This window comes from Emydura macquarii, unplaced genomic scaffold (genome assembly GCF_026122565.2).
Source record: "Emydura macquarii macquarii isolate MOO-44397 ecotype Brisbane River unplaced genomic scaffold, CSIRO-AGI_Emac_v2 contig_1253, whole genome shotgun sequence".
NCBI lineage: Eukaryota > Metazoa > Chordata > Testudines > Chelidae > Emydura > Emydura macquarii.
The window spans coordinates 4,947,390-4,971,267 of NW_027131390.1; the positions used below are offsets into that span (position 1 = coordinate 4,947,390).

The following is a 23,878-nucleotide window of genomic DNA, read 5'->3' on the forward strand; positions in this document are numbered from 1 at the left end:
ATGCCATGCAGCATTAGTGTCATAGTCCTAAATATTTTTGGTGAGCTTGTTCAAAAGTGAATCATACTGAAATTACTAAAAGCAGACACAATTAGGAAAAAGCAAACAGAAGAGGAAAGATCTGCTTAATTAAGGTCACAGCACACGCATTTTATGTCACAATAAGGCAAAGAGATGTATCTACCCTTACCTTTAAGATATAAGACATCCTCTAAAATGAATATGTAAAGAAAGAGAAGATGAGTGAGTGGTTGATGATTTTACTGACCAAGTCCATTTAATCATTAACTCTAAAACAACATTTACATGTTAGTGTTGCAATTAATGTGCTACAAAGATTGTCACATCCTCAATATCAGCATGCAAAGAACCAAAAAGAGCATGGGTTCATGCAAAATTATGAATGTTGAAAAATAAATTAAATATGAAATACATGGCAAGCAGGCATTAATATACTCCTAATACAGCAAAAAAGGGATCATGCTTCATTGAGCAGTAGTAGGATGTCGGTAAATATTGCCTATTTGTAATAGTACATCTTAGCAATGCAATAAATCATGACAATTCCAACCTCAGTATGCAAGCTAAGGCGTTGATTCTGCAGCTGCTCTGCATGGACAACTCCCACCAAGACTTGTGGAGCACCTGTAAGGGCAGGCTCAGGGGTGTTGCTGCATGCTCAGATTTGTTTCAAGAACAGTAACCATTTCCTTCAATGGAATGGGGGTGAGGGAACATTTGGTGTCAGGGTGGCAAAGCCTGCTGGCATCCTGGGAACTGGGTCTTCTAAAATAGAGTGGGACCCTTTTCTAGTGGAATTATTTTTTGTCCTGATCAACACCCCCCTAAATAGGAGACTACTACAGGGCGAGGCACTGAAACACACCAGGATTTTCCTCTTGCTTCACTAGAAATAGAGTTTTCCCCTATAATCATCGTCAGCATGGCCCAAATCCTACCCTCTCTTCAGCAGGCACACAGGGCTCCCAACACGGAGGAACCACTGTGGATCTGCTGCAGAAAAGAACAGAAAAATGCCAGGAGTTTTTGCAGGAGGTATCCACACGTGCTGCATCCAATACAGTCCAGCCCCACGGGCGCCTGTGGTAGCCACTTGCTCTGAGGGCAGTGATTCCTCCCCCAAATGCACGCATGTGGTCCCTCTGACCCAACAGATGTTGCTTTTTGCACAGAAATGTGCTGCTGTAGAAAACACCTTACAAGTCATGCAAGGCCGGTCATTTTTCAAGCTAGGAAATGTATGTCAGTCTTCACATCCCATTACCCCGAATCTGTACATGAAAATTTACCAGTGAGCACCTGTTCTGTAATTTCAAATTATGACTAGAAACAGAACAGGAAAAATGACCCAGTTTGAATGGAAATGGCAACACGGATGCGTAAGCAGGGTTCTGGGGTTTCCTGAGTGCAGCTAGCTACGAGAAAGATTACACAAATCTGTGAAATTCCGACCTACGAACAAGAAGACAATTGAAATCTCAGTGGAGGTCTAAAAATCTCCAATCTTTCCATTAAACTCCACCCCACACAGACAATCATGACTTTCTTTCAAATGAAGCTCTAAACTCTCTTTACAGAAATGGATTTTTAAAATCACTTTACTATATCTCATAACAGAAAGCTGACCTGGTCTGATTTCTCACCCTACTCTCATATTTGATTTATTCAGTTCAATATTGTGGAAGTGTAAAATAATTAGCTCAAATGGCAGTTCTGCTTATTTTAGTTACTGAGCAGACAAGGCTTGAGAAAGGAGGGAAAAGACAAATGCAGGTTTGGATTGTTTAGATAACTGAGTTTATGTAATATTTGCATTGGGCCATCTAATGGTTGTGTCCATGAGGTTCAGCCTAAAGTTTACAAGGTCTCCTTCAAAGCCATTACTGTCTGCCAAGTCATTGCAAGAGGTGTGAATTCAGATTCATGTGCATTCTGTTGGAGCTCTTTGAGCCACTTAGTGTGTGAACAGAAACGTTATGCTTTTCAAAACAGAGCTGAATTCTGGCTCCTGGGGCGTGAGCATAGTTCCAGTTAGTCTGAATTTACACAGGTGTCACCCCAAGATCAAAGAGTTGCTTTATGTGTTTAAAATTTACTTTTTCCCTTTCTGCTCAGAGTGGTCCAGTCAATTAGCGTGCGTTCCAGACTAGAGTCATGTCGGGTCTGGTCCTACTGGGAATTGGGGTTTTGATTTACAATGTGCAAACAGCTCCGGAAAGGGTGGCTGTTTACTTTTTAAGTTACAAAACGGTGTGGGGGAGGGTCTACACGCAGACCCTAATGGACCAGGTCCACGTCACAAGACCCCTCTTCACAACTGGTGCTAATGGGCTCGCCGCCAGCAGTCTCAGTAGAGTGGGCCTGGGGTGAATGGCTCTTGTTCCTAGATTGGGCCTGTTGATAGGGCCGTGTGAGACACGTCAACGACACATGTTGTGCCTGATCTGTAGTCGTTAAATAAGTGGCTTTTAATTGTCAACCTGGCACCCTTCCATGAACACTAGCTTCGCTTCCACATTTGAAATTACGGTGTGTGTGGGTGAGGGCCGGGGGCTGCCACCAGAATGTTGCCCCTTACCACAGGCATTGCTGACATCCCCTTTGTATGTGGGATCACGACAGCCGGGCCCCCCTGCTCAGCAGGGAGTTCTCCACTGGACTTCAGACTTCACGCACCAGGGTTTGACTCCAAGTCACAAGGTCATTCTCTCAACACACAACTTCTTCTTCTTCTAGAGGAATCTTAACCTGTTTTCTAGGCATTGTCTCACTTGAGCTCTGTGTTGTAATTACCCAGTAATAACCTGATTCAAAGGGCTGCGCTGCCAATAATGACACTGGTACATTTTTGGCCTATTTAAAAAACATCCATTCATTACAGCAAAGCCGTGGTTCCTCTGCTGATGAAAATGTAGTGAGTGGGCCACAATTTGCCACGTGAGTATGAATCTGCTTAGTCAGCATTAGGGACTCCAAACATGCAAAGGATTAAGGTGTTTTAAAAACCAATTTCGTTTTCAAAATAAAATTTCTGAATTTTATTAATTAAAAAAATAATCTCAACTGCCCTAGTGATGTCTAAACTCTCCTCCTGCTGCCCGCAGACCCCCTGCCTACCAGGTTTTAGCTTTGAGTGAATACTGCAGCCTGAGACTGAATGGTTTGTAACAGAAGGGTGGCTGACACAAGCCGGAGACAGTAATGTTCCCACCTTTATCGTAACCAGGATGATTGGTGATTCAGCTGCTTAGTCATCTACTGCTAACTAGAACATTGCCCAAGTACAAACTTTTTTGAATTACTCAGTTTATTTTTAAGGGAGGGAAGGATGGTCTTGTGGTTAAAACAGGGGACTGCGAATCAGATCTGGATTCTATTATGAGCTCCAACACAGGCTTGCCATGTGTCACCTAAGCCCTGGAAACTGAGTTTCCCCCAGGGGATAACACTGACAGGGGATTCGTGATCTGGCACCAAAAACACAGGGTGGAGAAATATAATCAGAATTAAAGGTGGTTTTCCTTCCTGTAACTTTCTGTGTGAAACCCAATTCTGAAGTCCTCATGTACACAAAACTCTCAAATGGAAATTTTGCCTAAATAAAGACTGTGTGACTGAACTCAGCGGAAGCAGAGAAAATATTAAGTCTCCAATCCTGCAAATACATAAAGCAAGAAACTAGTTCCATGGACTTGGTGGGACTTACATACTTAAAGTTAAGCACGTGCAAAAGTGTGTTTGCAGGATCAGGGATTTATTTTGTGCGGTCCTTTAATTTAACACCTATCTTCCTACCATTGTGCAAAACAACTCTGCGCACAAACATGAAAGCTTTCTATGAAAGCCACAATACACTGCATGTGTCCAAGCTCACCTCTTTGTAACCTAGAGCTGCTGATGGTCTAAGTGGAGGAGCGGGTCGGAGGCAACTTAAGGTCCAGGGTTTAAGGATCTTGGGCGGTTCCAGTGGTCCGCGAAGCTGTCCAGTAGAACTAAAAGTCTGAGAAAATACCTGATGAGATGGTGAAAGCTGTTTGCCATCACATACAATATGTGAGAGAGAAAAAGGACCTTTCTCCATCTGAGCTATTGTAAGGGTATGGGTTAGCCACAAAGATAGCAGGGACATTAGAAAAATGACATGAATAGCTAGCTATAGTGTTAGGTGTGAACTCTACTGTCACAGGCATGATGAGGGCCTGGAACCCTGACCTCGATGTGAAAAATCCTATAGCTGAAATCAACAAGATGAAATTCAATAAAGGTAAGTGCAAAGTACTTCACTTCGGAAGGAAAAATTAAATGCACAGCTACAAAATGGGATATAACCGTCTAGGTGGTAGTACTGCCGAAAAGGATCTGGGGGGTATAGTGGGTCACAAACTGAATATGAGTGGTCAATGTGATGCAGCTGCAAAAAAAGGTAATATGATCCTGGGGTGTATTAACAGGAGTGTTGTATGTAAGACACAGGAGGTAATTGTCTTACTCTGCTCAGCACTAGCGAGACCCTGCTGGAGTACTGTGTCCATTCTAGGCACCACAATTTAGGAAGGTTGTGGACAAACTGGAAAGAGCTCAGAGGAGAGCAACAAAAATGATGAAAGGTTTAGAAAACCATTTAGTCTTGAGAAAAAAAAAGACTGAGGGGGGACCTGATAACAGACTGCCAATATGTTAAGGGCTGTTATAAAGAGGAAGGTGATCAACTGTTCTCCATCTCCACTGAAGATAGGACAAGAAGTGATGGGCTTAATCTGCAGCAAGGGAGATTTAGGTTAGATACTAGGAAAAACTTTCCAACTGTAAGGCTAGTTCAGTCCGGAATAGGCTTCCAAGGGAGGTCATGGAGTCCCCATCCCTGGAAGCTTTAAAAACAAGTTGGACAAACACCTGCCAGGGATGATCTAGGTTTATTTAGTCCTGCCACAGCTCAGGGGGCTGGATTTGATGACTTCTTGAGGACCCTTCCAGCCCAGCATTTCTATGATTCTGTGAAATTGGCCATCTGCTTTGTCACACTAGGTAAGAAGAAAGCCTAGTCAATACGGAGATCCAACAGAATTCAGAAAGGACTGGAATGGTACAACAAACTTACCGAATGAGCGCTCCAGGACTGTGTTTTTGATATTGTGCTGCACGTCCCTTTGGTCAGCCTTTGCAAATGGTCGAGCCATTCGTGCAAATCCTGGCTGCTGTTACAGGACACTGTGATTCGTTCTATCATGTTCCCTGCATTACAGGATTAAATTACATTCTTTATAAAATGCCACCGGTCCATCAAAGAGAGAAACTCAGCCCAACCCAGTCTGATAACAAGCACCTCCTGAGTTTGCTGTGCGATATGGCTGCAAAAAAAGCACTGCATTCCAGAGGAGGAAGTTAACACCCTTCTATGTGGTCCTGTTCCAAAGCCCAGGTAAGTCAAGGGGAGCTTTTCTTCTAGCTTCAGTGGGCATTAGGGATCATGCACTCTGTGACTCTGGGATGACTGCATCTGGAATGGTGTGTTCAATTCTGGGCACCTCTCTGATGGAAAGTTACTGACAAACTGGAGGGAATTCAGAGACGACCAGCAGAAATGACCACTGTACTGGCGGGATAAACTTGTGAGGAATTATTAAAAGATAAGTGTAGCTTAACTAAGCAGTAATGAGGGCCATGATAACAGTCTATAAATATTTACAGGGTTCAAATACCAACGATGGAGCCAAAGTACTGAGCACGATACAAGGTTGGTCTAACTAGGAGTCATGGGATGAAATTCTGAAAGGGAAAATTTAGACTGAATATTAGGAAAAGCATCCTAGCAGTGAGATAGTAGAATGATAGTAGTGGGCTGTAGAATGATCTGTCAAGGGACCCCAAGGCATTTACAACTAGACTGGACGAGAAACTAGGAAATATAGTCAGGGAACAATGCTGCATTGGCCAGGGTCGGACTGGATGAGCCAAATCTTTTTCCAGTTCTAGTTCCTATGATTCTGACTCAATGCGCAGAAGTAGGGGCTTGTGAATAGATTGGTAGTCGAGTATGGAAATGGTTCCCAGTATTTTCAGAGGACTGTATCAATTTAAGCAGACCTTGGCTGTACCCCACACTCCCCTCTTTCCTCAGCATACAAGCCACCGGTAGCCCACAAGAACAAGGAGAACAGTCTATCATATCATAGCGGCAATCGTATAAAGCATTTCTACTTATGCATGGAGCAGCAGTTGGGAACTACTTATACATTTAATGCACCTTCCACTGGACAGGAAATGCAAAAGGTGTACTGACCTGTGATTTCAAAAGCATGCTCGTTACTTTCAGTTTCTTCTAATTTTGTCAGCATCATTCCTGTTAACGGCAGTTTTCCCTACAAAAAGAGTTGAGAATGATTCAGACTCTCCATCTATCCCCAACTGATTGTCTATCATTTTCGGCAAATCTGCCTTTCTCCGGAATCATCACCAGAAATCACCGAAGACCTCAGAAAACCAGAAAAGATTCCCCGTCAGTCTGTGGATGTAGATTTCCCTGTCCTTAGCAGGCCAAACAGCAAGATTAAGTCCATTAAAGCAGTGTTTCTCAACCTTTTAAGTAGCAAGTTTCCCCCTAACTTCTGAAAATTTTAATAAGTGCCCAACACTCAATTTTATATTTACAGACTAATGTGAGCCATGTGCTGGAAGAAGGGCTGAGTATATAAGGCCGTGATATGACAGACGTCAGATCTAGTGTGGGTAGTGTTACCACCTTTACACCAGGGGTGCACAGCTCAAGTAGGTACCTGGGCTAGAGGTGATGTTACCCAAAGCTAGGAGGCTTTGAGCGGGATACCACTCAAATATAATACAAATATATATAAAGCGCTGCACCAAATTTTTTGCCATGGATTTGAGAGGAGGAAGGGGTGAGAGAGAGACAGGGAAGGAGGGCGAGAGAGAGAGAGACAGGAAAAAAGGGTAACTGGTGAAATCTGGGGCTGTCATAGTTGTCTAAGTGAGCAGTGAAACTGACAAGTTTTCTGGGCACTGGGCTTTGAGCCAGGGAGGGGGGCTGCTACCTGGGCAAGTTGCAGGCAGCTGCTGCCTGGCTGCCAGCCCAGGAGGTGGGCAATTGCCACCAATCCGAGCTGGGGCAGAGGAGGCTTCCGCGCCAGCTGGGACCCAGGGATGTGGGCAGGCGGCTGCTGCCCATCTTCAAGCCGGGGATCTGGAGGCTGCCCACCCGGGGCATGGGTGGCTGCCACCCAGCTGTGAGCCCAGCTCGCGAGACTCAGGAGGCTGCCACCAGGCTCCCACCTGGGAGCTGGGACCCGGCGGGAAGCAGGAGGCTGCTGCCCACTTCCCGCAGAAACTAGCGGCTGCCACCTGCCTCCCACCTCGGAGCTGAGACCTGGCAGGAAGCAGACGGCTGCCACCCGCCTCCCCCAAGAGCCGGCGGCAGCCACTCACTTCCCAGCTGGGAGCTGGGACCGGGTGGGAAGCAGACTGCTGCCACCTGGCTTTCCCAGAAGTCGGCAGCTGCTGCCCACCTCCCCTTCACTCAGTTTTTCCCCGGTAGCCCCTGCCTGTGTCTCGCATACCCCATACCACATGTTGAGAAACTATGCATTAAAGCAGCGGTTCTCAACCGGTGGTACACGTAGAAGAAGGCCATACCGCGCCCCGAATCCGCCGCCGAAAGTTGTCCCCCACGCCCCCCCACTGCCGTGAAACCCCGCCGCCGCCGCAAGTCCCCCACCCCGAAAAGGGGAAAACGGCGGCAGAGTTTCGGCGGAGAGCATTGTTCCCCCCATGTAACCTTGCCACCGCCGCTGCAAGTCCCCCCCTCCCCCACCACCACAAGTCCCCCCTCTTTTTTCCCGAGTGGTACTCGGGTCAGGTACAGTCAGGTCAAGTGGTACTTGACCTGACTGTACCTGACCCGAGTGGTACTCGGGAAAAAAAGGTTGAGAACCACTGCATTAAAGGAACACCTGTGCTAACTTAATTACACTAAATTATAGTACCTAGCTCTTACATAGTGCTTTACAAAGGAGGTCATTATCATTAACTTCCGTAAGCCTTTCTTAGGAAAAGCCGCCACGTTGCAGTAAGCTGTCAGTCTAAAACCAAAGCCAAAGAATACCCATTGTGAATCCTTACTATCATCATGATTACTCTCTTGTCAATGAGTGCTTGAGTGTGAGAAATCAGCATGAGAAGGTTCCTTTCTTGGGAATTATTTCATGTCTCCAGGAAGTTGTGGGGAATAAAGCCAAAACAGAATGACTTCCACCACTCAGTAGCGTAGTCAGCCCCAAGAAAGGCGATGCCTGGAGCATCAAATTATGTAAAATGGAAATGATCAGCCTATGGCAAAACACGGGTTATAATGAAAGTTTTTAACCAGGCATTATGGAGTGGGAGGGGAAGGTGGGAAGGGTACAGGCCACTGACACCCAGTTTGAAATTTCTATTTGGGCGCAGAATTCTAAAGCCATGTCAGCATTTATTGTACAGACACCATAGTAATTGCTCAGAACTATCTGAGTACAAGAAAGTGAGATTTTTTAATTCAAGGGCACTCGCGTGTGGAAACTGTTTAACGACTCCCCATGTAAGCATGTATGATAAGATAGAGTTCTACGTTTCCTGGCTGTGGGGTATTAACACCACAACAGAGAGGTTTCAGAAAGCAGAGGAATTTAATCTGATTACAGACATTTCATTTCCTTCTTTACGCCCAAATACTTGCAACTTAAAACCAAAAATGCTACCTGATAGATGAACCCAGTCATCCGAGGACTTGCAGACAACATTAGCAGAACATTGGAAAACAACATGAAATACCTCTCTTCTTTCTCCTAAAGTGAAAAATACATCCATTTTACAATGCATCACATACGTTTTCCTCAGAGGCATTTGTATAACGGGTCCAATCCAGTTTCAACTGAAATCAGTGGCAATGTTCCCAATGACCACAAGGGGACCAGAACTGAGCCCATTAATTTAAAATGTACGTATTTTCTTTATATAACATCCCTTCAGAACCTACATTCATATATGCATCCTTCCAAGCATTAATTTGGCTGGCAGTGAGAAGTACCAGTGCTCTAACAGGTACATACTCCGTCAAAACCAATAAGAGCTACTGCAGTAAGAAATGATTCATGTATAATACATACCACACACACATATGTATGTACTAAAATATATAATACGTATATGAATACATAGAGAGAGAGAGAGCATTAGAGATTATCAATTCTCACTTGTTTATTTAAAACTTAAGGGCGAAAACCTGCCATGATTCTACCTGTGGAACTTCTGGTAATGGCACCAGTTGTGCATCTGGACAGATGACAGAACATGGCCCAAAGATATTAATACACATGAGTAAACTGTCTTTTTCAAATAATCAAAACATTTTTTGCAATGGTTTGTAATAATAAGATCATATCTATTGTAGCACCTTGCATCCCAAATTATATAGAAGAGCTACAAACAAACCCTCACTTTGCAGACGTTGCAATGAGTAAGTAGTCCCATCAGAGTTAATGGGTCTACTCACATAAGAAACACTCAACTAGGTGGTATTTACAGGATCAGGCCTACTGCCTAACTCCTCTCGAATTCACGTCAAGAACAGCCAGGGCAGAATTTGGTCCTGTATTTACAGAGATCACTTTGGGAGCTACCTCCAAAACGCAGCCAGCTCTGGAAAGGAACTTGCCACTTGTTTAACAGTGCATAGCAATACCACATAATTCTGTAGAAGAAACTGAAGGACGTAAATAGAGCTGGGAGAAAGAAAATTTCTGTAGCTGGAGTTTTATGGGATATTTTTTCTCAGGTTAACTTAAGAAAAAAAATTCCTTACTGCTTGCTTAACAACACTAAAACGTCTTTTTGTTTAACAGATAGATGCCAGTCAGATAGGGCATGGTCCTACACGATGCTGAGCACTCAGGATCTGATCCAGGGATGCATTTAAGCACAGGCTTAACTTTAAGTAGATGAGTAGCCCCACTGACTCCTGTGCTTCAAGTTAAGCAGATGCTTCAGTGCTTTGTTGGACTGGGGCCAGAGCACTTAGCATCTTTCACAAACACGACCAGGACAAAGAGAATTTTTGAATTTGAGCATTCTTTTACCATTTTAGCACTGAGAGCGAGAGAAGGACTTTTGCCATGTGAAACACCTTACCTCACTTGCCCCACATTGTACCATGACCTGTGACATATAGATTACACTGCCCATGGCTTTTATATCCTCTCCTTCCCAGCCTGGAATGGACTCTGAAAGGATCTGCAATTCAAGTTGTTTCCTCTTCCTCAGCTCCTGGCACTGGGACTATAAAGCCGATATCACAGACAGAAAAAAAAAAAAGTTTTGTTAAAATGAGAACAGGAAAACTTCAGAATCAAACCTGCTCTGTCCCACCAAGGAGAGATTTTCTGGCAACACTCTGATCAGTCTGATGGCTAACAACAAATGCAGTAATTAATGTAACCACCTCCCAGGAAGAATGTCTCTCTAGAGGCCAGATTTTTAAAGGTATTTAGGATTTTCAAAGGTACCTAGGCATCTAAAATGCATTGATTTCAATGGGTGTTAGGTGCGTAGGTGCTTTTGAAAATCCCACTAGGTGGCTAAATACCTTTAAAAATCTGGCCCTAACATACGACATCATACATTATTTATTACTTATTTAGGATCATGTTAATAATCTCTGAACCTAGCTAAACATTCTGGCTTATTGAAAAGAAAATGAAAGAGCTGCTCATAAAAATTTACATTTAAAAAAACCCTAACTGAATGTCATTATAAATGTATGCTTCTTAATTGTACCTAGGTTCAGGAGTACGGATTATACATACATGATCTTGCTCTCTAAGGGCAAAGGGCCTGGTCCGAAGCACCCTGCAGTCAATGGAAAAACTCTTGTTGACTTCAATAGGCTTTGGATCAGGCCCCCACTCCTGAAGTCTTTCTAGAGTACGTACTCAGGCGAAATTCCCATTGAAGTCCATAGAGGTGCTGATTGAGAAGGACAGCAGGATATTGCCCTAAAGCACCTACATCTCTCAGTGGGGTCGTGCAAGCATTTCATTATGGAACCTGATACAGGATGAAGCTCTTCTGACTTGGGAGGTAAAATCCTGCAGGGCCAAGCCTGGGCTCAATTTTTACTCAGACCTCATGCTGGCCAAGCTCTCATTTCTTATTCCATTTCCAATTCAGGATTTGATCCAGTTTTGCACGAACCCTTCAAGGCCTGCGACCCTTTCGCTGTGACTGAAGGAGGAGGCCCCCTTGGCTGTGCCCTTCAGACACTCCTCTTTAGAACCAGAGTTTAGTGGTTTCCTTTTGGTTTGCAAAACTTGGTGCCAAAAGTCATGCGGTGCAAATCACACGGTCTTCTGTGTCCCTGAGTGGCTGCACCTGAAGTTCAGGGGATGCAAACCCACATAAAACCTACATAAGTTTTCTGCAATCCCTATAAACTGAAACAACTGCATATCACGCTGCTGCTACTACAGGAATATGAACAGCATTTTCATTAGCTTTGTGCAGACAACACACTGTGCTTGCAAGCATACCCTTGACTGATCCCTGACTCCAGGGGAGTTATGCACGCACATCTGAAGGCAGAATTTAGCTCTTTGACATCTAACTTCAATTCCATGATGAATAACCTCAGACATACAGTAATTACACTACACTGATAAATCACAGCCCAATCCTGAGATGTGCTGAGCATCGGCAAATCCCATTGAAGCCCATGAGATTTGCAGATGCTCAGCACCTTGCAGAATTAAATGCTTGTCTTAACTTACGCATTGCAGGCAGTTTAACAATAGGACCTAATACATTAATAGCTCAAATACAAATCTGCTTAAATTACTAGCATCTCTAAAGATTAAAGCCATCTTGAAGTTAATATAACTGAATTACTCCATTATCTACTAGAATGATTGCAAATTGTTGAGCTTCTAAGTAACGTACACGACACCCTTTTCCTGTTTTCTATGAAATTTCTCCTCCCTCCTTTCACTGCACTGTTAAGTATTGAAAACTTGCATCTCCTCTACTAAGGAAGGAAGGAAGGAAGCTGGACCACACACAACGGGAGTGGTTATAGTGGAAGGTATTCAGCAACTGAAGAGAGGCAGAACATAACTTTCTTGATAACTGAGCGTTAAACTTTCCCCAGTAAAACAGTCAACCGCGTGGAAGGTTTTCTTTCTCCTTTCATTTGCAAAAAGGTTCTAAAGTGATTTGGAATACGGAATTGAAATCTATTCACTCTTGTATTGCTACTGATTGCTTTACTGTTGTTTGTACAATATAAAAGAACCAAAGAGACGGCAGGCTTATAACTTCTCTGCTTATTGCCATTTTCACTTGGTGTTATAAATATTTATAATATACAAGCACCTGATTCCCAAGTCCAGGGAGACAAGTGGAAAGAATCCCAATGAAATCAATGGGCTTTGGATCAGGCCCAGAATGCATCTCTTTATTAGAACTGGCAGTTGAGTCATACACTTTTGTTAATCCTTCACAGTGCATTTTAATGAGTAAGGAATTGTGCAATTACTTAGAGCAAAAATGACAAAGGTGTAAAGGTGAAAGAAATTAAAGGAAACTCCCCACCCACACGTGGCTTCCTCATGTGGCAGTCACTTAAAATGAGTTACTTTATCTAGTTAGCTTACTTGGCTACAGAGATCATAATACCACGGTTGGAATATGCTACCAGATGGGCAAAGTCAGGTAAAATTTCAGATAAGGTGTCTCCATAACCTATGTTTTCCATTCTAGAATATCTTTTCACAAGGAGACAAATGTCAGGCTTGAGTCACTCTGTGTGAAACACAGCACAGAGAAGGAGCCCTCTATTTTGAGAAGTGCCACCTACCACAAGGGACTTGAAAGATGTGACTGCTTTCAAAACCTCTTCATGATCCGGATGTGCCTCCTAGTGAAAGAAGAAATCTTTGAGTTAGTTATGAATAGCAACAGCATTTGGAAATGCAGATTTCCGCCATTACTGCCATGGTTTAAAAGACACAGAAATTCTATATGGCCATATGGAGCTGGGTTGCAACAATTCAGCACAGGGAGGAGATAGCACAGCCCAGCGGGACTGAGCATCTGAGTAGGGTGCAAGACCTCCCCACCTCCAAGGTCTATTCTTTGCTCTTCTAGGGTCTTCATCATCCTAATGTGATTTAAAGCAACTAAGTGCTGCAAACCTGTTGAACCAGGGATAAGTGATCTTGCCTCGGACAGATACCATTTCATTTCAATCCAACTTTGATTTTTAAGAAAACTCTAGCCCGTTGCCAGATTGCATAGGGCAAAGTTCTGCTCTCTTGTGCACAAATCAGATCTTGGCTCTCGTATGAAAGATGTCCCCATTCGCGCCCTCCCCCCACTCCAACGTATGGAATTCCCATTAACATCCATGAGAGCGCTGCACTTGCATGGAGGGCAGAAGGCTAGAGGCGACAGCTCTTGGGCAGGACATTGCCCTCAGCTTCCGCCTCCCTCACTGTCTGTATGCATGTGGCCATTCTAATATTGAACCAGCACACGCAACCCCAGCCGCTTCATAACCAAAATCCAGAGCCAAGTCACTGGAGACAGTAGCTGGGCCAGTCATGGGCAGCTGGGCCACGGACGGTGCTTAATTTGTAATGAAAGAGGTGCCGGGGCTCAAGCAATTTTTTTCCTTTCATAGCTGATGTGGCAAGCTCAGAGATGCCGGAGCTCAGCTCCGGCTAGCCCAGCACAAATTAAGCACTGGCCGAGGATAAGGGAGAAGGAATTCCCCATCTACAGGCTGTGGAGTTGCTCCAACAGCTGGAATAGGCTGCACAGGATCTTATGCCCCTGCCGCCCAACCGCGGCACATGGAAACCCACTCACCACGCTGGCAATCTAAAGCCAACAAAAAGAGGTGACCCATGTCTGATCAACCACCCAGCTCTCCTCTCACCTTGGTTCGGGTGTTGGCCACAACAGCTGTGGGGATGCAGCCAGAGAAGCATGGGCAGTGGTGCGTGAGAGAGGCAGGGAGTTTCTCTTTTCCCCATTCTCTCTCTAGCCTGGGCACCCTAGGAACCTTAGCTGTTGCTGACAGGCCCAGCTGGGATGGTGCTGGAAGGAGCATAGCTGCAAAGTGCAGACAAGCCCAAGCCCTGCTCAGATCAGTTACAGAAAATACGGCTGAGCTTTCCCGGGAGCAGACACAGCTGACCTAGTGCAGAAACAGGGTCAGCAACTGGAGGGGCTGTCTGTATTAGGGCTTCCAACGTTACTAACACAGGGGCTCAGCGGAACCCGTGTTACCAATGGCAGGACATTTTTAGGACATTTCCCTGGTGTGAACAATTCTCGAGTTGCCCTTTCAGGGCGGAACTGTTTTGGATAAAAGTCTGGATAAGATAAAATGTGCCCTCTGGGACTGAATCCTAGTCCTGTGCCTTACCCAGGAGACCTGATCTCCCCTCTGCTGCTGCCAGCATTGGATAGATTGTGCTTATTTCCAAATAAGCCAGCAACATAGTCGCTGTTAGGTCCCAGCCATGGGGGCTTGTGGGGAACTTGTAGCAGCTTCACAAAAATAGAAATAAATATCTTCATTAGCAGGTCAGGTTGTGCCTCTGCAATTTTCCCAGGGGAGCTTCCCCTTGCCCGTACTGGCCCCATTTCCATCCTTCCTCTGCCCCACCTGGGTGGTATCACTTTCCTCCTCATTGCCCTGACCCCCCTGTGCGCTCCCACAGCCTGCAGGGCTCTCTGTTCATGCATACACCTGTGCTGGGAGAAGCAGCAGAGCAGCCTTCGGTTGCTACACTGGGAGCAGCGGCCTCTGGTGGCCACAGGCAAGACGTGCAACCAAAAGATCTCTTTTGGTCCAGCTCTCCCAGGACACAAGATGGGGACCCAGGGCAGAGGCCAGAATCTGTCTGGCTCAAAAGGAGACTTGCTGGCCAGTCTGCTGCCCTTGCCTCTTCCCCTCCTATCCAGGCACTTTCATAGCCCTCACTGCCACTGTGTCCAAGAGCACCCTGCTCTCCCATTTCTACCATTTGCTGCCGCAGAGTCCAGCAGCAGGCCGGGCTCGGGGTCACGGTGCTCCACAGGAAAGGTGCTGGGGCATGGGGGAACTGAGACCGTGTCCCGGCGAGGGCTGTGAGGACAGGGAGCTGACGTGCTAAGTCTCTACATGGGCTGCAGCACAGTGGCTCTGACCCAGTTTGGCCCTGTCCTCACTGCTCAGCTGACCCATGTTTGAACCACGATTAAGCATTAGGGTTAGACTCCAGGATAAAGCCCGAGAGTAAGAGTGGCCCAGTGGTTCGGGTGCTAGTCTCGGACGTGGAAGACCCAGGTTTAGTTCCTTGCTCTGCCACCAATTTCCTGTGTGACCTTGGGCCAGCCTCTAATTCCCCTGTGCCTCAGTTCCCCACAGGAATGGCTCAGTCCTACCTGCCAAGGGTGTGTGAGGAGAAATACAGTAAAGATTGTGGAGTGCTCAGATGTTACCGTAGTTGGGCCACCCTCAGTATCTAGACAGCAGGGCTCCGGCACAAGCAATTCTGAGTGCTGTTTTTCCAGCAGCAGAAAACCCCACCCATGGTCTACAGGGCAGATGCTGTTTCATGTACCTCCATGTGCCGCTCCAGCTCCTGGAGAAGGGTAACGTACTTATCCAGTCTCATGAAGGGTTTGCTGAGGCTTGTTGTTAAGATCAAAATACCTGGGTTGGCCGCGCCCTGGTTCTCCATAAACTTCTCCAGTTCATCGCTATAAAGAGAGACAACAAGGAAAGTCCACCAGCCTCTGCGGACCACGGTTTACTAACTCCTTGGCCGCCCCAGTAACTGTGGCCCAGTTTGGAGCCACGCTTTGTCGCAAAGGAAATCCAGCTTCTTCTACATTTGCCAGCTGCTGCAAATAGAGGCACAGGCTGTGCCAGAGAGGCACAGGCTGGGGTGCTGGCAGATCAAGGCCACTGCTCCCCAAGGGGAGCTCCAGGGGGGGGCATCATGCCGCTGGAGACCCCTGGTGCTCAGCAGGCGCATGCATGCTGTACACCCACCATGGGCAGGTGCTGCCAGCTCCCCACACCACTGCACTAACCCGGGGTACTCCGCACGGGTAGGAAACCAAGTTCCTCTAGTGTGACTCGAGCGCCCGGAGCTAGGAGGGAAGAGTACCTGCACTCCCTCCTACCGCAGCTGGCCCTTGCAGGGGTGCCATGGGAGAGGCTCCTGACCCACATCCCCCCACATACCTGCGCCAGGGCCCAGACACAACCAGGCCCAATGCACAGGTCTGGATAATTCATCTGTAATGGCAAGTAAGGACTGTTGTTATAAGTTGCTGTAGCGTAGCCGTGCCAACTACCGCCAGGGCTCTGCCTAACCCCGCTAGGCCTCTCTCCTGTGGTGTGAGGCCCTGGCTGGACTTTGGTCCTGTTAAAAACTGGGCGATTGGCTCTTTTGACACGAGCGGCTCCTGACCTGTGCTGGGTTAGCACGTTAACAGCGGACGGGTGGTTAGCGCAATACGTCAGGTACAGAGACTGGAACTGTGGCATCAGGTTCATAAAACAGGCTCCCGCTCTCTGCTGGTTCTCGGGAAGCCTGCAAAGACAAGCAGTGACAGCTTCAGAGCAGGTCACTGAAACATGAGTTAACGAGCAGACGTGACAGAGCACCAGCGGAATGGTATTTCGGAACCGGCTGGGGTAGGAATTCAGCTCTGTAGAGTATCTAGCTCACCCTAAGAGAGAACGCACTCAGGCCGTCAGTGACAGCTCGAGCTGCGAATTCTAGCCAGAGCGACCTCGGCTGTTCAAACACTCCAGAGCTGAGGACACACCTGGAAGTGCCTCTCAGGCCTCTGCTGTGGCTGCTTCATGAAGTGTGAGTGTCCTCGCAGACATCTCTTGCCGGCTGCTTTGCAATGTGTACCACGCAGCCTGGGACAAAGCAGCCTGCGTCTTGCAGGGCTCCTTCACTCAGAAGCTCTGTGCAGTGCTTGAATAGGAGATGAGAGAGAAAGGATGCCCAGAGCCTGAAATTATTCTACTATTTTGCCCAGCTTCTCTCTCTCTCCCATCACCCACGCCCCCACCCTTGTTACTCAGCTTTCTTCTTCTCTTTGCAGCCACCCCCAGTAAGAAGGGATGAGACAGAATTACCCATTTCTCCCAGTTCTAGCCCAGGCTCTGCCCTGGTCACATTGACAGCTGGGGATGGGGCATGCACTTGGGACGGAAGGAAAAGATTTAGGTTGACACTGTTCATAAAGGCTTATGAGAGTTAGATACCCAACTCCCCCTGCCTTCCAATGGGACTGGGCATCTGTCTCTTAAAAGAACCCTTGGAAAATCCGGCTTAACTTTCTGTTTCTAAGCAGGGCAGGGCAGAAGACACCTCAGTGGTACACACGTCACTATTTCTATTACCTTCTCTTATCCTCTAAGCACTGATGACAGCCTTCTGTAGCACCTCTTATTTTCTTCTTTATTAAAACAAATGTACAGACAGTAGCTAGGAGCAAGGTTAATAAATAGGCCTTTGTACTATTTTTAACCACAAGTTAATAACTTATCACCCTCAACTGCAATGGCAGATGCTTACTTTGCACATTCTTCCAAGGCTTGATTCAGTGTTTGCTGAAATGAATATATTTCCTCAACATTTCCCAGTAAGGATGCAATATCCACCACACTTAACCTGAAAGAATTAAAATACTGAATGGTACTTGATAGGTACTTTGCCAAAACAAAACTCGTATTAAAAAAACACCTCAAAACATCTGCAAATAACCTTTTCAAAATAGGGGAGATTTAAAGTATTTGTTCCAACGGAAACATGAATTAATGTAATGAAATACAAAACCAAAATTCATGATACACAAATAATACCTTAGAGACGATGTTTGCTATCCAGGACTAACTGAATTTTATTTTAATCACTTAATCTTCTCACATTGTTTAATTTTCCTGATTCACATAGACAGGATTTCTTCAGGGGACAGAGAAGAAGGATGTGGACACAGAGCTACAGGCAAAATTGTATTCATAGGCAGGCCAATCCTGACTCATGTTGCAGGTCCCCTTGCAAGATCGGTGCCTTAGATTGTAACCTCTTTCAGGGACTGACTGTGTACAGCGCCTAGCACACCTGTGACTCAATCTCAGCTGAGGCCTTTAGGAGCTACTGCATACAAATTATAATGGCACTCTCAGCGCCCTTCACTTCCTGCTAGTCTTCCGGTCCTCATCTCAGCACCCTCGGTCATTTCAGTCTTACTCCCCTTTGTGCCAGTTACAGCAACACGAGAAAGGCTCATCGCCTAGGGTTGTGCTCCTGGATCCCATGATAAGATCTCTGCTAGGAAGGCCACCATGCATCCTGTGGGGCAGAAAGGCTGGGGTCTTCAGATTTTTCCACTGCTGAATTTATCTCACACAAATATTTCTAAAGCTTTGAGGGACTCTGGACACTATGTGACTTAAAAAACAGAAACCTTGTTCCCCCTAGAAAATACGAAGGGCTTGAGATTCTGCCCTCAGATCTCTCCAAACTGGGAAAAGGCTACGTGTTTGACCATGCAACACCAGAATCCAGAGATACAGCTACTCCACGTTTACAACTGAACAATGTCTGAAGAGAAAGAGGCTGGCTCCATTAGATGGAATTATCCAACTAGGCATGTTGTGTCTACTTATGCTACTACCTAAGACTGATGACTATAAAGCCAGTGCAGTAAGCATAAGAAAAAGGCTACTGAAACTGGAATAATTTATACACATTGAGCCTACTGATGTGTAGGCAACACAGAGAGATCTATATGCCATTGTCTGGACAAATAAAAGACAAATGTTTGATAAAATCCTAAATTTGTGATTGGGTGTGTATGGAATCCGAAATTCACCATCAGCTTTTCTCATGATACTAATAGAAAACATTTTGAACTATGTCTTGTTTCTGCACCTAGACCCTTATAACGACCCTCCATTGTCCATACATCGCTTTGGCCATCAATGACTGCAGGATGATGTGTAGAGAACAAGAAAACACTTCAAGCAGATCATTGTACAGAGGGTGCGTCAACGCTTACTAGTTAGCAAGTTCAGAATAAACAAGAGCCAGGCTAACCACAGTTAATGCAACTCCTAGATCATAGCCTGGTCTAAATAATGTCCACTGAAGAAATGACTAGGAGGTCCCATTTGAAGATGAGAAGCCAAAATAAGGCACTTTGCAAGGGAATGCACATGAAAGAACAATTCTATGCATGAGTCTGTAGATGGATTAAAATAGAGACCATGTCTATCAAAAGTGCATATTTAATAATCCATCACACAACCAGATGTCTACACAAAAATACAGGAAAAGGAAGGGTCAAAAGTCTTCACAAGCTTTGTTTTTCTGACCACAGAGACATTTTGAGGTTTTGCACGAGTACTTTTTAAAGAGCAGAAATGGTCCCTAAACATTCAGAAGTAAAAAGGTAATGAACTTTGGAAGACTTTGAAGTACTCTGTTATCACAGACTGACTTGGGTCTTACTTGTCATAGGACTGGAGGGGTCTCAAGTAAGTTCCAAGAAGCGACTGTAGTTCCTTAGCATAGTCACGTTCTGTTTCCAGAATATTTTGCAGTACCTAGAGTGAGAGAATAAAGAGCAGATCTTAGCACTAATGACAAGGTGCATGACTATTACATCAGCTTCCAACAACAGAGCAACATGGAAGCATATTTTAAGTCCACCTCTGACTTATTATTGCCTGAAGAGCGTGCGAGACAGAAACTTCAAAACAGACATGAGGTTTCAAATTATGGATTTGATCTTACAAGGTGCAGGGTGTCCCAGGAAAGCAGGAAAATAAGTCTTAGAAGCTGGCCCTTCTCAGCTTCTCTTTTGTGCTGCTGGAATACGCACACAAATGCATGTGCAGATTAGATATTTGCTCCCACAAAAGGGAATTTCCATGCATAAGTCACTATCTGGGTATGCCAGTACAGATTGGGGAAGCATGCAGGCACAGTAACTACACGCAAATCATATGCAACTGGACTAGTGCTAGACTAAAACAGTTTAACTGCAAGAGTAGACAGGACCAAGTCTGGTTCAACACTGTTTCAGCCCAGAGCTCAATCTGGCTCAGTCATCACGTTACGAAAGAGCGGTGAATTTGGTTCACTCCTGCCTACCTTGACAGTTAATCTCTTTTCAGCATTGGTGCAGCTGGACCCACTGCAGTCAGCCTGTCTCAGACAACTGTAGCTTTCTTACTGGAGATCAAGCTTTTAGAGACAGATGAGATTGTTCCTAGTCCAAGTTTTCAGCACCCTGGGCATGTACTGCTCCAGCTACAGTTTGTACAAAATATATTTTGCCATCCTGACAAATGCATTTAACCTCTGCCATCCAGTCTGTATGTCCAAATGCAGACATTTTAACCCTCTCTTATGCCATAGGGCAATATTTATTTTAGCTCTCAGTTTAATTTGCCTTGCTCCATCACAAACCTGATGACCTTCTCACTTATATTAAGGTACATAATTTACACCAGAATAATGAAACGGAACAAAAGCATATGATTGTTTTTTTTAAATACCAATCTCGCAACTTATTACAACTTCCATCTTTGCTCTTCTATCTTGGATCTCTACTTTGAGTCTCTCACACACATACTGTAGCATCTTATATTTGTGGTTTATCTTCTTAACAGCCAAGTAGACATCTTGAACCAGTGCAGTCTCAACGGTTAAATGTAAACACAGACTGCCAGATTCTCAACTGGTATAAGTTAAATTAGCTCCAATGACTTCAGTGAAGCTATGACAATTTATACCAGCTGAGGATCTGCTCCAGAGGATTACTATAATACTGTGCTTATTAAAACATATGATCAGTCCTTTAAAACTTACCACAGTATAATAATTCTTTGTAAGTTGAGGGCTGTCATGTCCTTTTAATGCTTTGGGAGAGAGTGGTTTATCTGAACAAAAAAACAAACAAACCAAAACACTGTAAATTATAAAGCAGAACTGACATCATTCTATCAGAAAAAGCCAGGTCTGTATCTCGTCCACCAGACTGCAAAAAGTCCCATATCCACAGAAAAAAACAGAAGCCCAATTGAAGGATTTTTTAAATAAAGCCTGAAGCAATGTGAATGTATGCATGAAACTGACAGCTGTGTAAGTCTGGACAGACCTGCAACACAGCCATTCGATAACATTTACAAGTTCTTCTGAAATAACTTTCAACCATGCAACAGCTGGGACTGTTTGCAGCAGGGGTTTTGCTTTGGCAATCTGCAGACTTCAGATTTCATACACTCCCAACGCTGGGGACTTCTGGGTTCCAGGGCTTTGCTGTGGGCCCATCTCTAATGCACGATTTATTTTAAACATGCCTTAATAAGAAGTTGCAAGTTGAGGTCCAACCCTGCAAAGGCAAAATCCTCACTGAAATGAAGGGGAGTTTTGAGTGAATAAAAACCAGCCCAAAGCTGAAACCTACAGCACCTTTCTCTTACATCCATCTGCTAAGCTGACTCTCAGAAGCCCCTTTTATCCAACTGGTCTGTTGCCTCCCCCTGCACCTCCCCAGTCACGTTGCATTGCTCTTTCCCCTAGACATAGCTAACCACGTCAACAACACCCAGTGACAAGTCGCTGTGGGTTCACAAGGGAGAGAACAATACCTCTGCCTTAAGCTGCTCTTAATTTTAAAGGCCTAAGAAATCATACGATGACTGTGAAATCCCTGGTAATTGCCGGGAGGCGTTTCCATTTCAGGCTTTGTTTCCTCTGTCTAGAAGAAGGGGTTTGATGGATGCCCTGCTCCTCCTGCTGTACAGGTAATCAGCCCATCCACAGGCTGCGGACAGACTGAATCCTGCATTTCTTCAACATCCTGAGCTCCCCTTGATGTTGGTGGGAGGGAGCTCTGATTTGCCAGGCAGAACAGACAGTGGTGTTTTGTCCTGTGTGTGCTCTTTCTGCAACCTCCAAAGCACAGTCACGGCCACACAAGATAATAGGGGAAAAGCTGAAGTTGATAAATTTAGCACACTTGAGACTGCAGCTTGTTGTATTTTCTATGTATTGCCCTTGCAGCATTTCCTGCCTCCTCCACACAGGGCCCCTGTGCATCAGTTAAATGACGCGTGTATATTATATATACATATCTTCTGTTATATATTCTATTGTTGTATATTATGTTGTATATTATGGCCCAAAAGATACACTGAGGACACAGTGTGAGTGCAAACAGCATCATGCCACTGCAACGCTGAAGAAAGGCAAAGCGACTCTATTCTGCAGATGCAATCCAGCTGCAACGGGAATTGAATCCATGAGAGTTAACGTCCATGTTCTAACATCAGCTGCTGTGTTATTTAGAGACTAATTATAAACCTGCAACCAATTTACCTACGGCCTCTATTAACTTGGCCCGGGGGGCTTTGGCTCAGGCCCTTTCTGCTTCAGGCTCTGAGGGTCTGGGGCGCAGGGCTGCATATATGCACTGGATCTTCCCTTAGGATACCAGAATCCATGTCTCGGCATAAGTGCCAGGTACAAAAGTCAGGCCATCTCAGAGCCCTCCTCCTCTGTGCAGACTGCAAAGCCATCAGGTAGCCTGCCACCAAGAGCAGCCCCTGCATGACACTGGAGTGTCTGAGCAGGGACAGCCCTGCAGGACGCTTGCAAAGTGGTGGGCACAGGGCCTGCCCACGCTGGGCCACTGTCAAACCCGTGCAGAGGGCCAGCACAAGGTCCAGATAGCCCTAAAATAGGGGGAAACCCCTGGAGGCAGCCCGTGTTTACCTCCTCTGACATTCTGGCCGTGAAGGGCCTGGTTTGGCCCCACGGAGGCTAACTGGAAGACTCTGGTTGACTTCATGAGAGTTGGAGCAGGCAGGTGTCTAAATGTGGCTGTGAGGGTCTAACTTTAAGCTTTGAAAACCTTTCCCTGCTATTTAAAAATGGGCTGAAACCTTAGATTCCAAGGCTGAGGACCTGCGGGGAGGAGACAGCTCCCTGAGACCACACCTCTGTCCGCCTGGAGGCGCTTGACAAAACACAGCCAATCCTTTCTGCATGCCCAGCTCGGGAAGGGCTCCTGGCATGGCCACACAAACCGGGGCGGAGGGATGGCTGATGGCAGGAGGCCAGGTGAGGCTGCGGGTTCAGCAGCTATGTGGATAGTCTAGTCCATCTCCAGCCCCAGACATAGGGGGGTGAGGGCTACAGCCCCAGAGCTTACTCCAGCCCTTGAGCCAGCACAGAGGCTGCTTATTAGTGCTACTCCTGCGCTGCACCCTCCTCCTTTGCCCAATAAATCCCTAGCACCCAGCGGAGCTACTTGAGCTGGGTGCTAGAGGGAGGATTGGAGGCTGGCAGCTTTACAGACCAAAAGCCTGTCATGCTCCTGTTGGGCTCACTGGGAGATCAGACATTAGCTCCGGCGAGGCCTCTTCCTGATCCTTTCTGAAACTTGCACGTGACTGACATTTGTGGGGTTCCCCCGCCACCACCCACCTCTTTCCCGGATAGACTCATTCTTTGGTTTCGCCAGCAGGGCGCTGTGGATCCATCTACACTGCCAAGGAAAACCTGCAGCAGCGCGTCTCGGAGCCTGGCTCAACTGACGTGGGCTCGTGAGGCTCCTGCTGCAGAGCTAAAAATAGCAGCGTAGCCGTTCCTGCTCAGCAGGAACCTCACGCTGTGAGACCCGGCAAGGAGGATGGATCTCAGAGCCCAGGCGGGAATGTCTACACTGCTATTTTTAGCCCCGTAGCGCAAGCCCAACTCAGCTGACCCCAGGCTCTGAGACT

General features: G+C 45.9%; 1 protein-coding gene across 4 annotated transcripts in view; it reads right to left on the bottom strand.

Annotated features, from left to right (window-relative positions):
- Positions 1–23,878, bottom strand: part of ARHGEF6 (Rac/Cdc42 guanine nucleotide exchange factor 6) — a 73,488-nt gene that overhangs the window by 12,233 nt on the left and 37,377 nt on the right. Inside the window, exons 6-17 of one of the 4 annotated variants that reach the window (XM_067548069.1) lie at positions 20,961–21,031; positions 19,596–19,690; positions 17,658–17,753; positions 16,533–16,655; positions 15,675–15,813; positions 12,917–12,976; positions 10,198–10,344; positions 8,769–8,855; positions 6,302–6,380; positions 5,120–5,253; positions 3,896–4,021; positions 191–211 (exon numbers count right to left, since the gene is read on the bottom strand). In XM_067548069.1, the coding sequence (XP_067404170.1) occupies positions 191–211; positions 3,896–4,021; positions 5,120–5,253; positions 6,302–6,380; positions 8,769–8,855; positions 10,198–10,344; positions 12,917–12,976; positions 15,675–15,813; positions 16,533–16,655; positions 17,658–17,753; positions 19,596–19,690; positions 20,961–21,031 (1,178 nt within the window). Of the gene's footprint in view, positions 1–190; positions 212–3,895; positions 4,052–5,119; positions 5,254–6,301; positions 6,381–8,768; positions 8,856–10,197; positions 10,345–12,916; positions 12,977–15,674; positions 15,814–16,532; positions 16,656–17,657; positions 17,754–19,595; positions 19,691–20,960; positions 21,032–23,878 lie in introns of all 4 variants that reach the window. The other 3 variants (XM_067548068.1, XM_067548066.1, XM_067548065.1) reach the window with 3 other exon arrangements.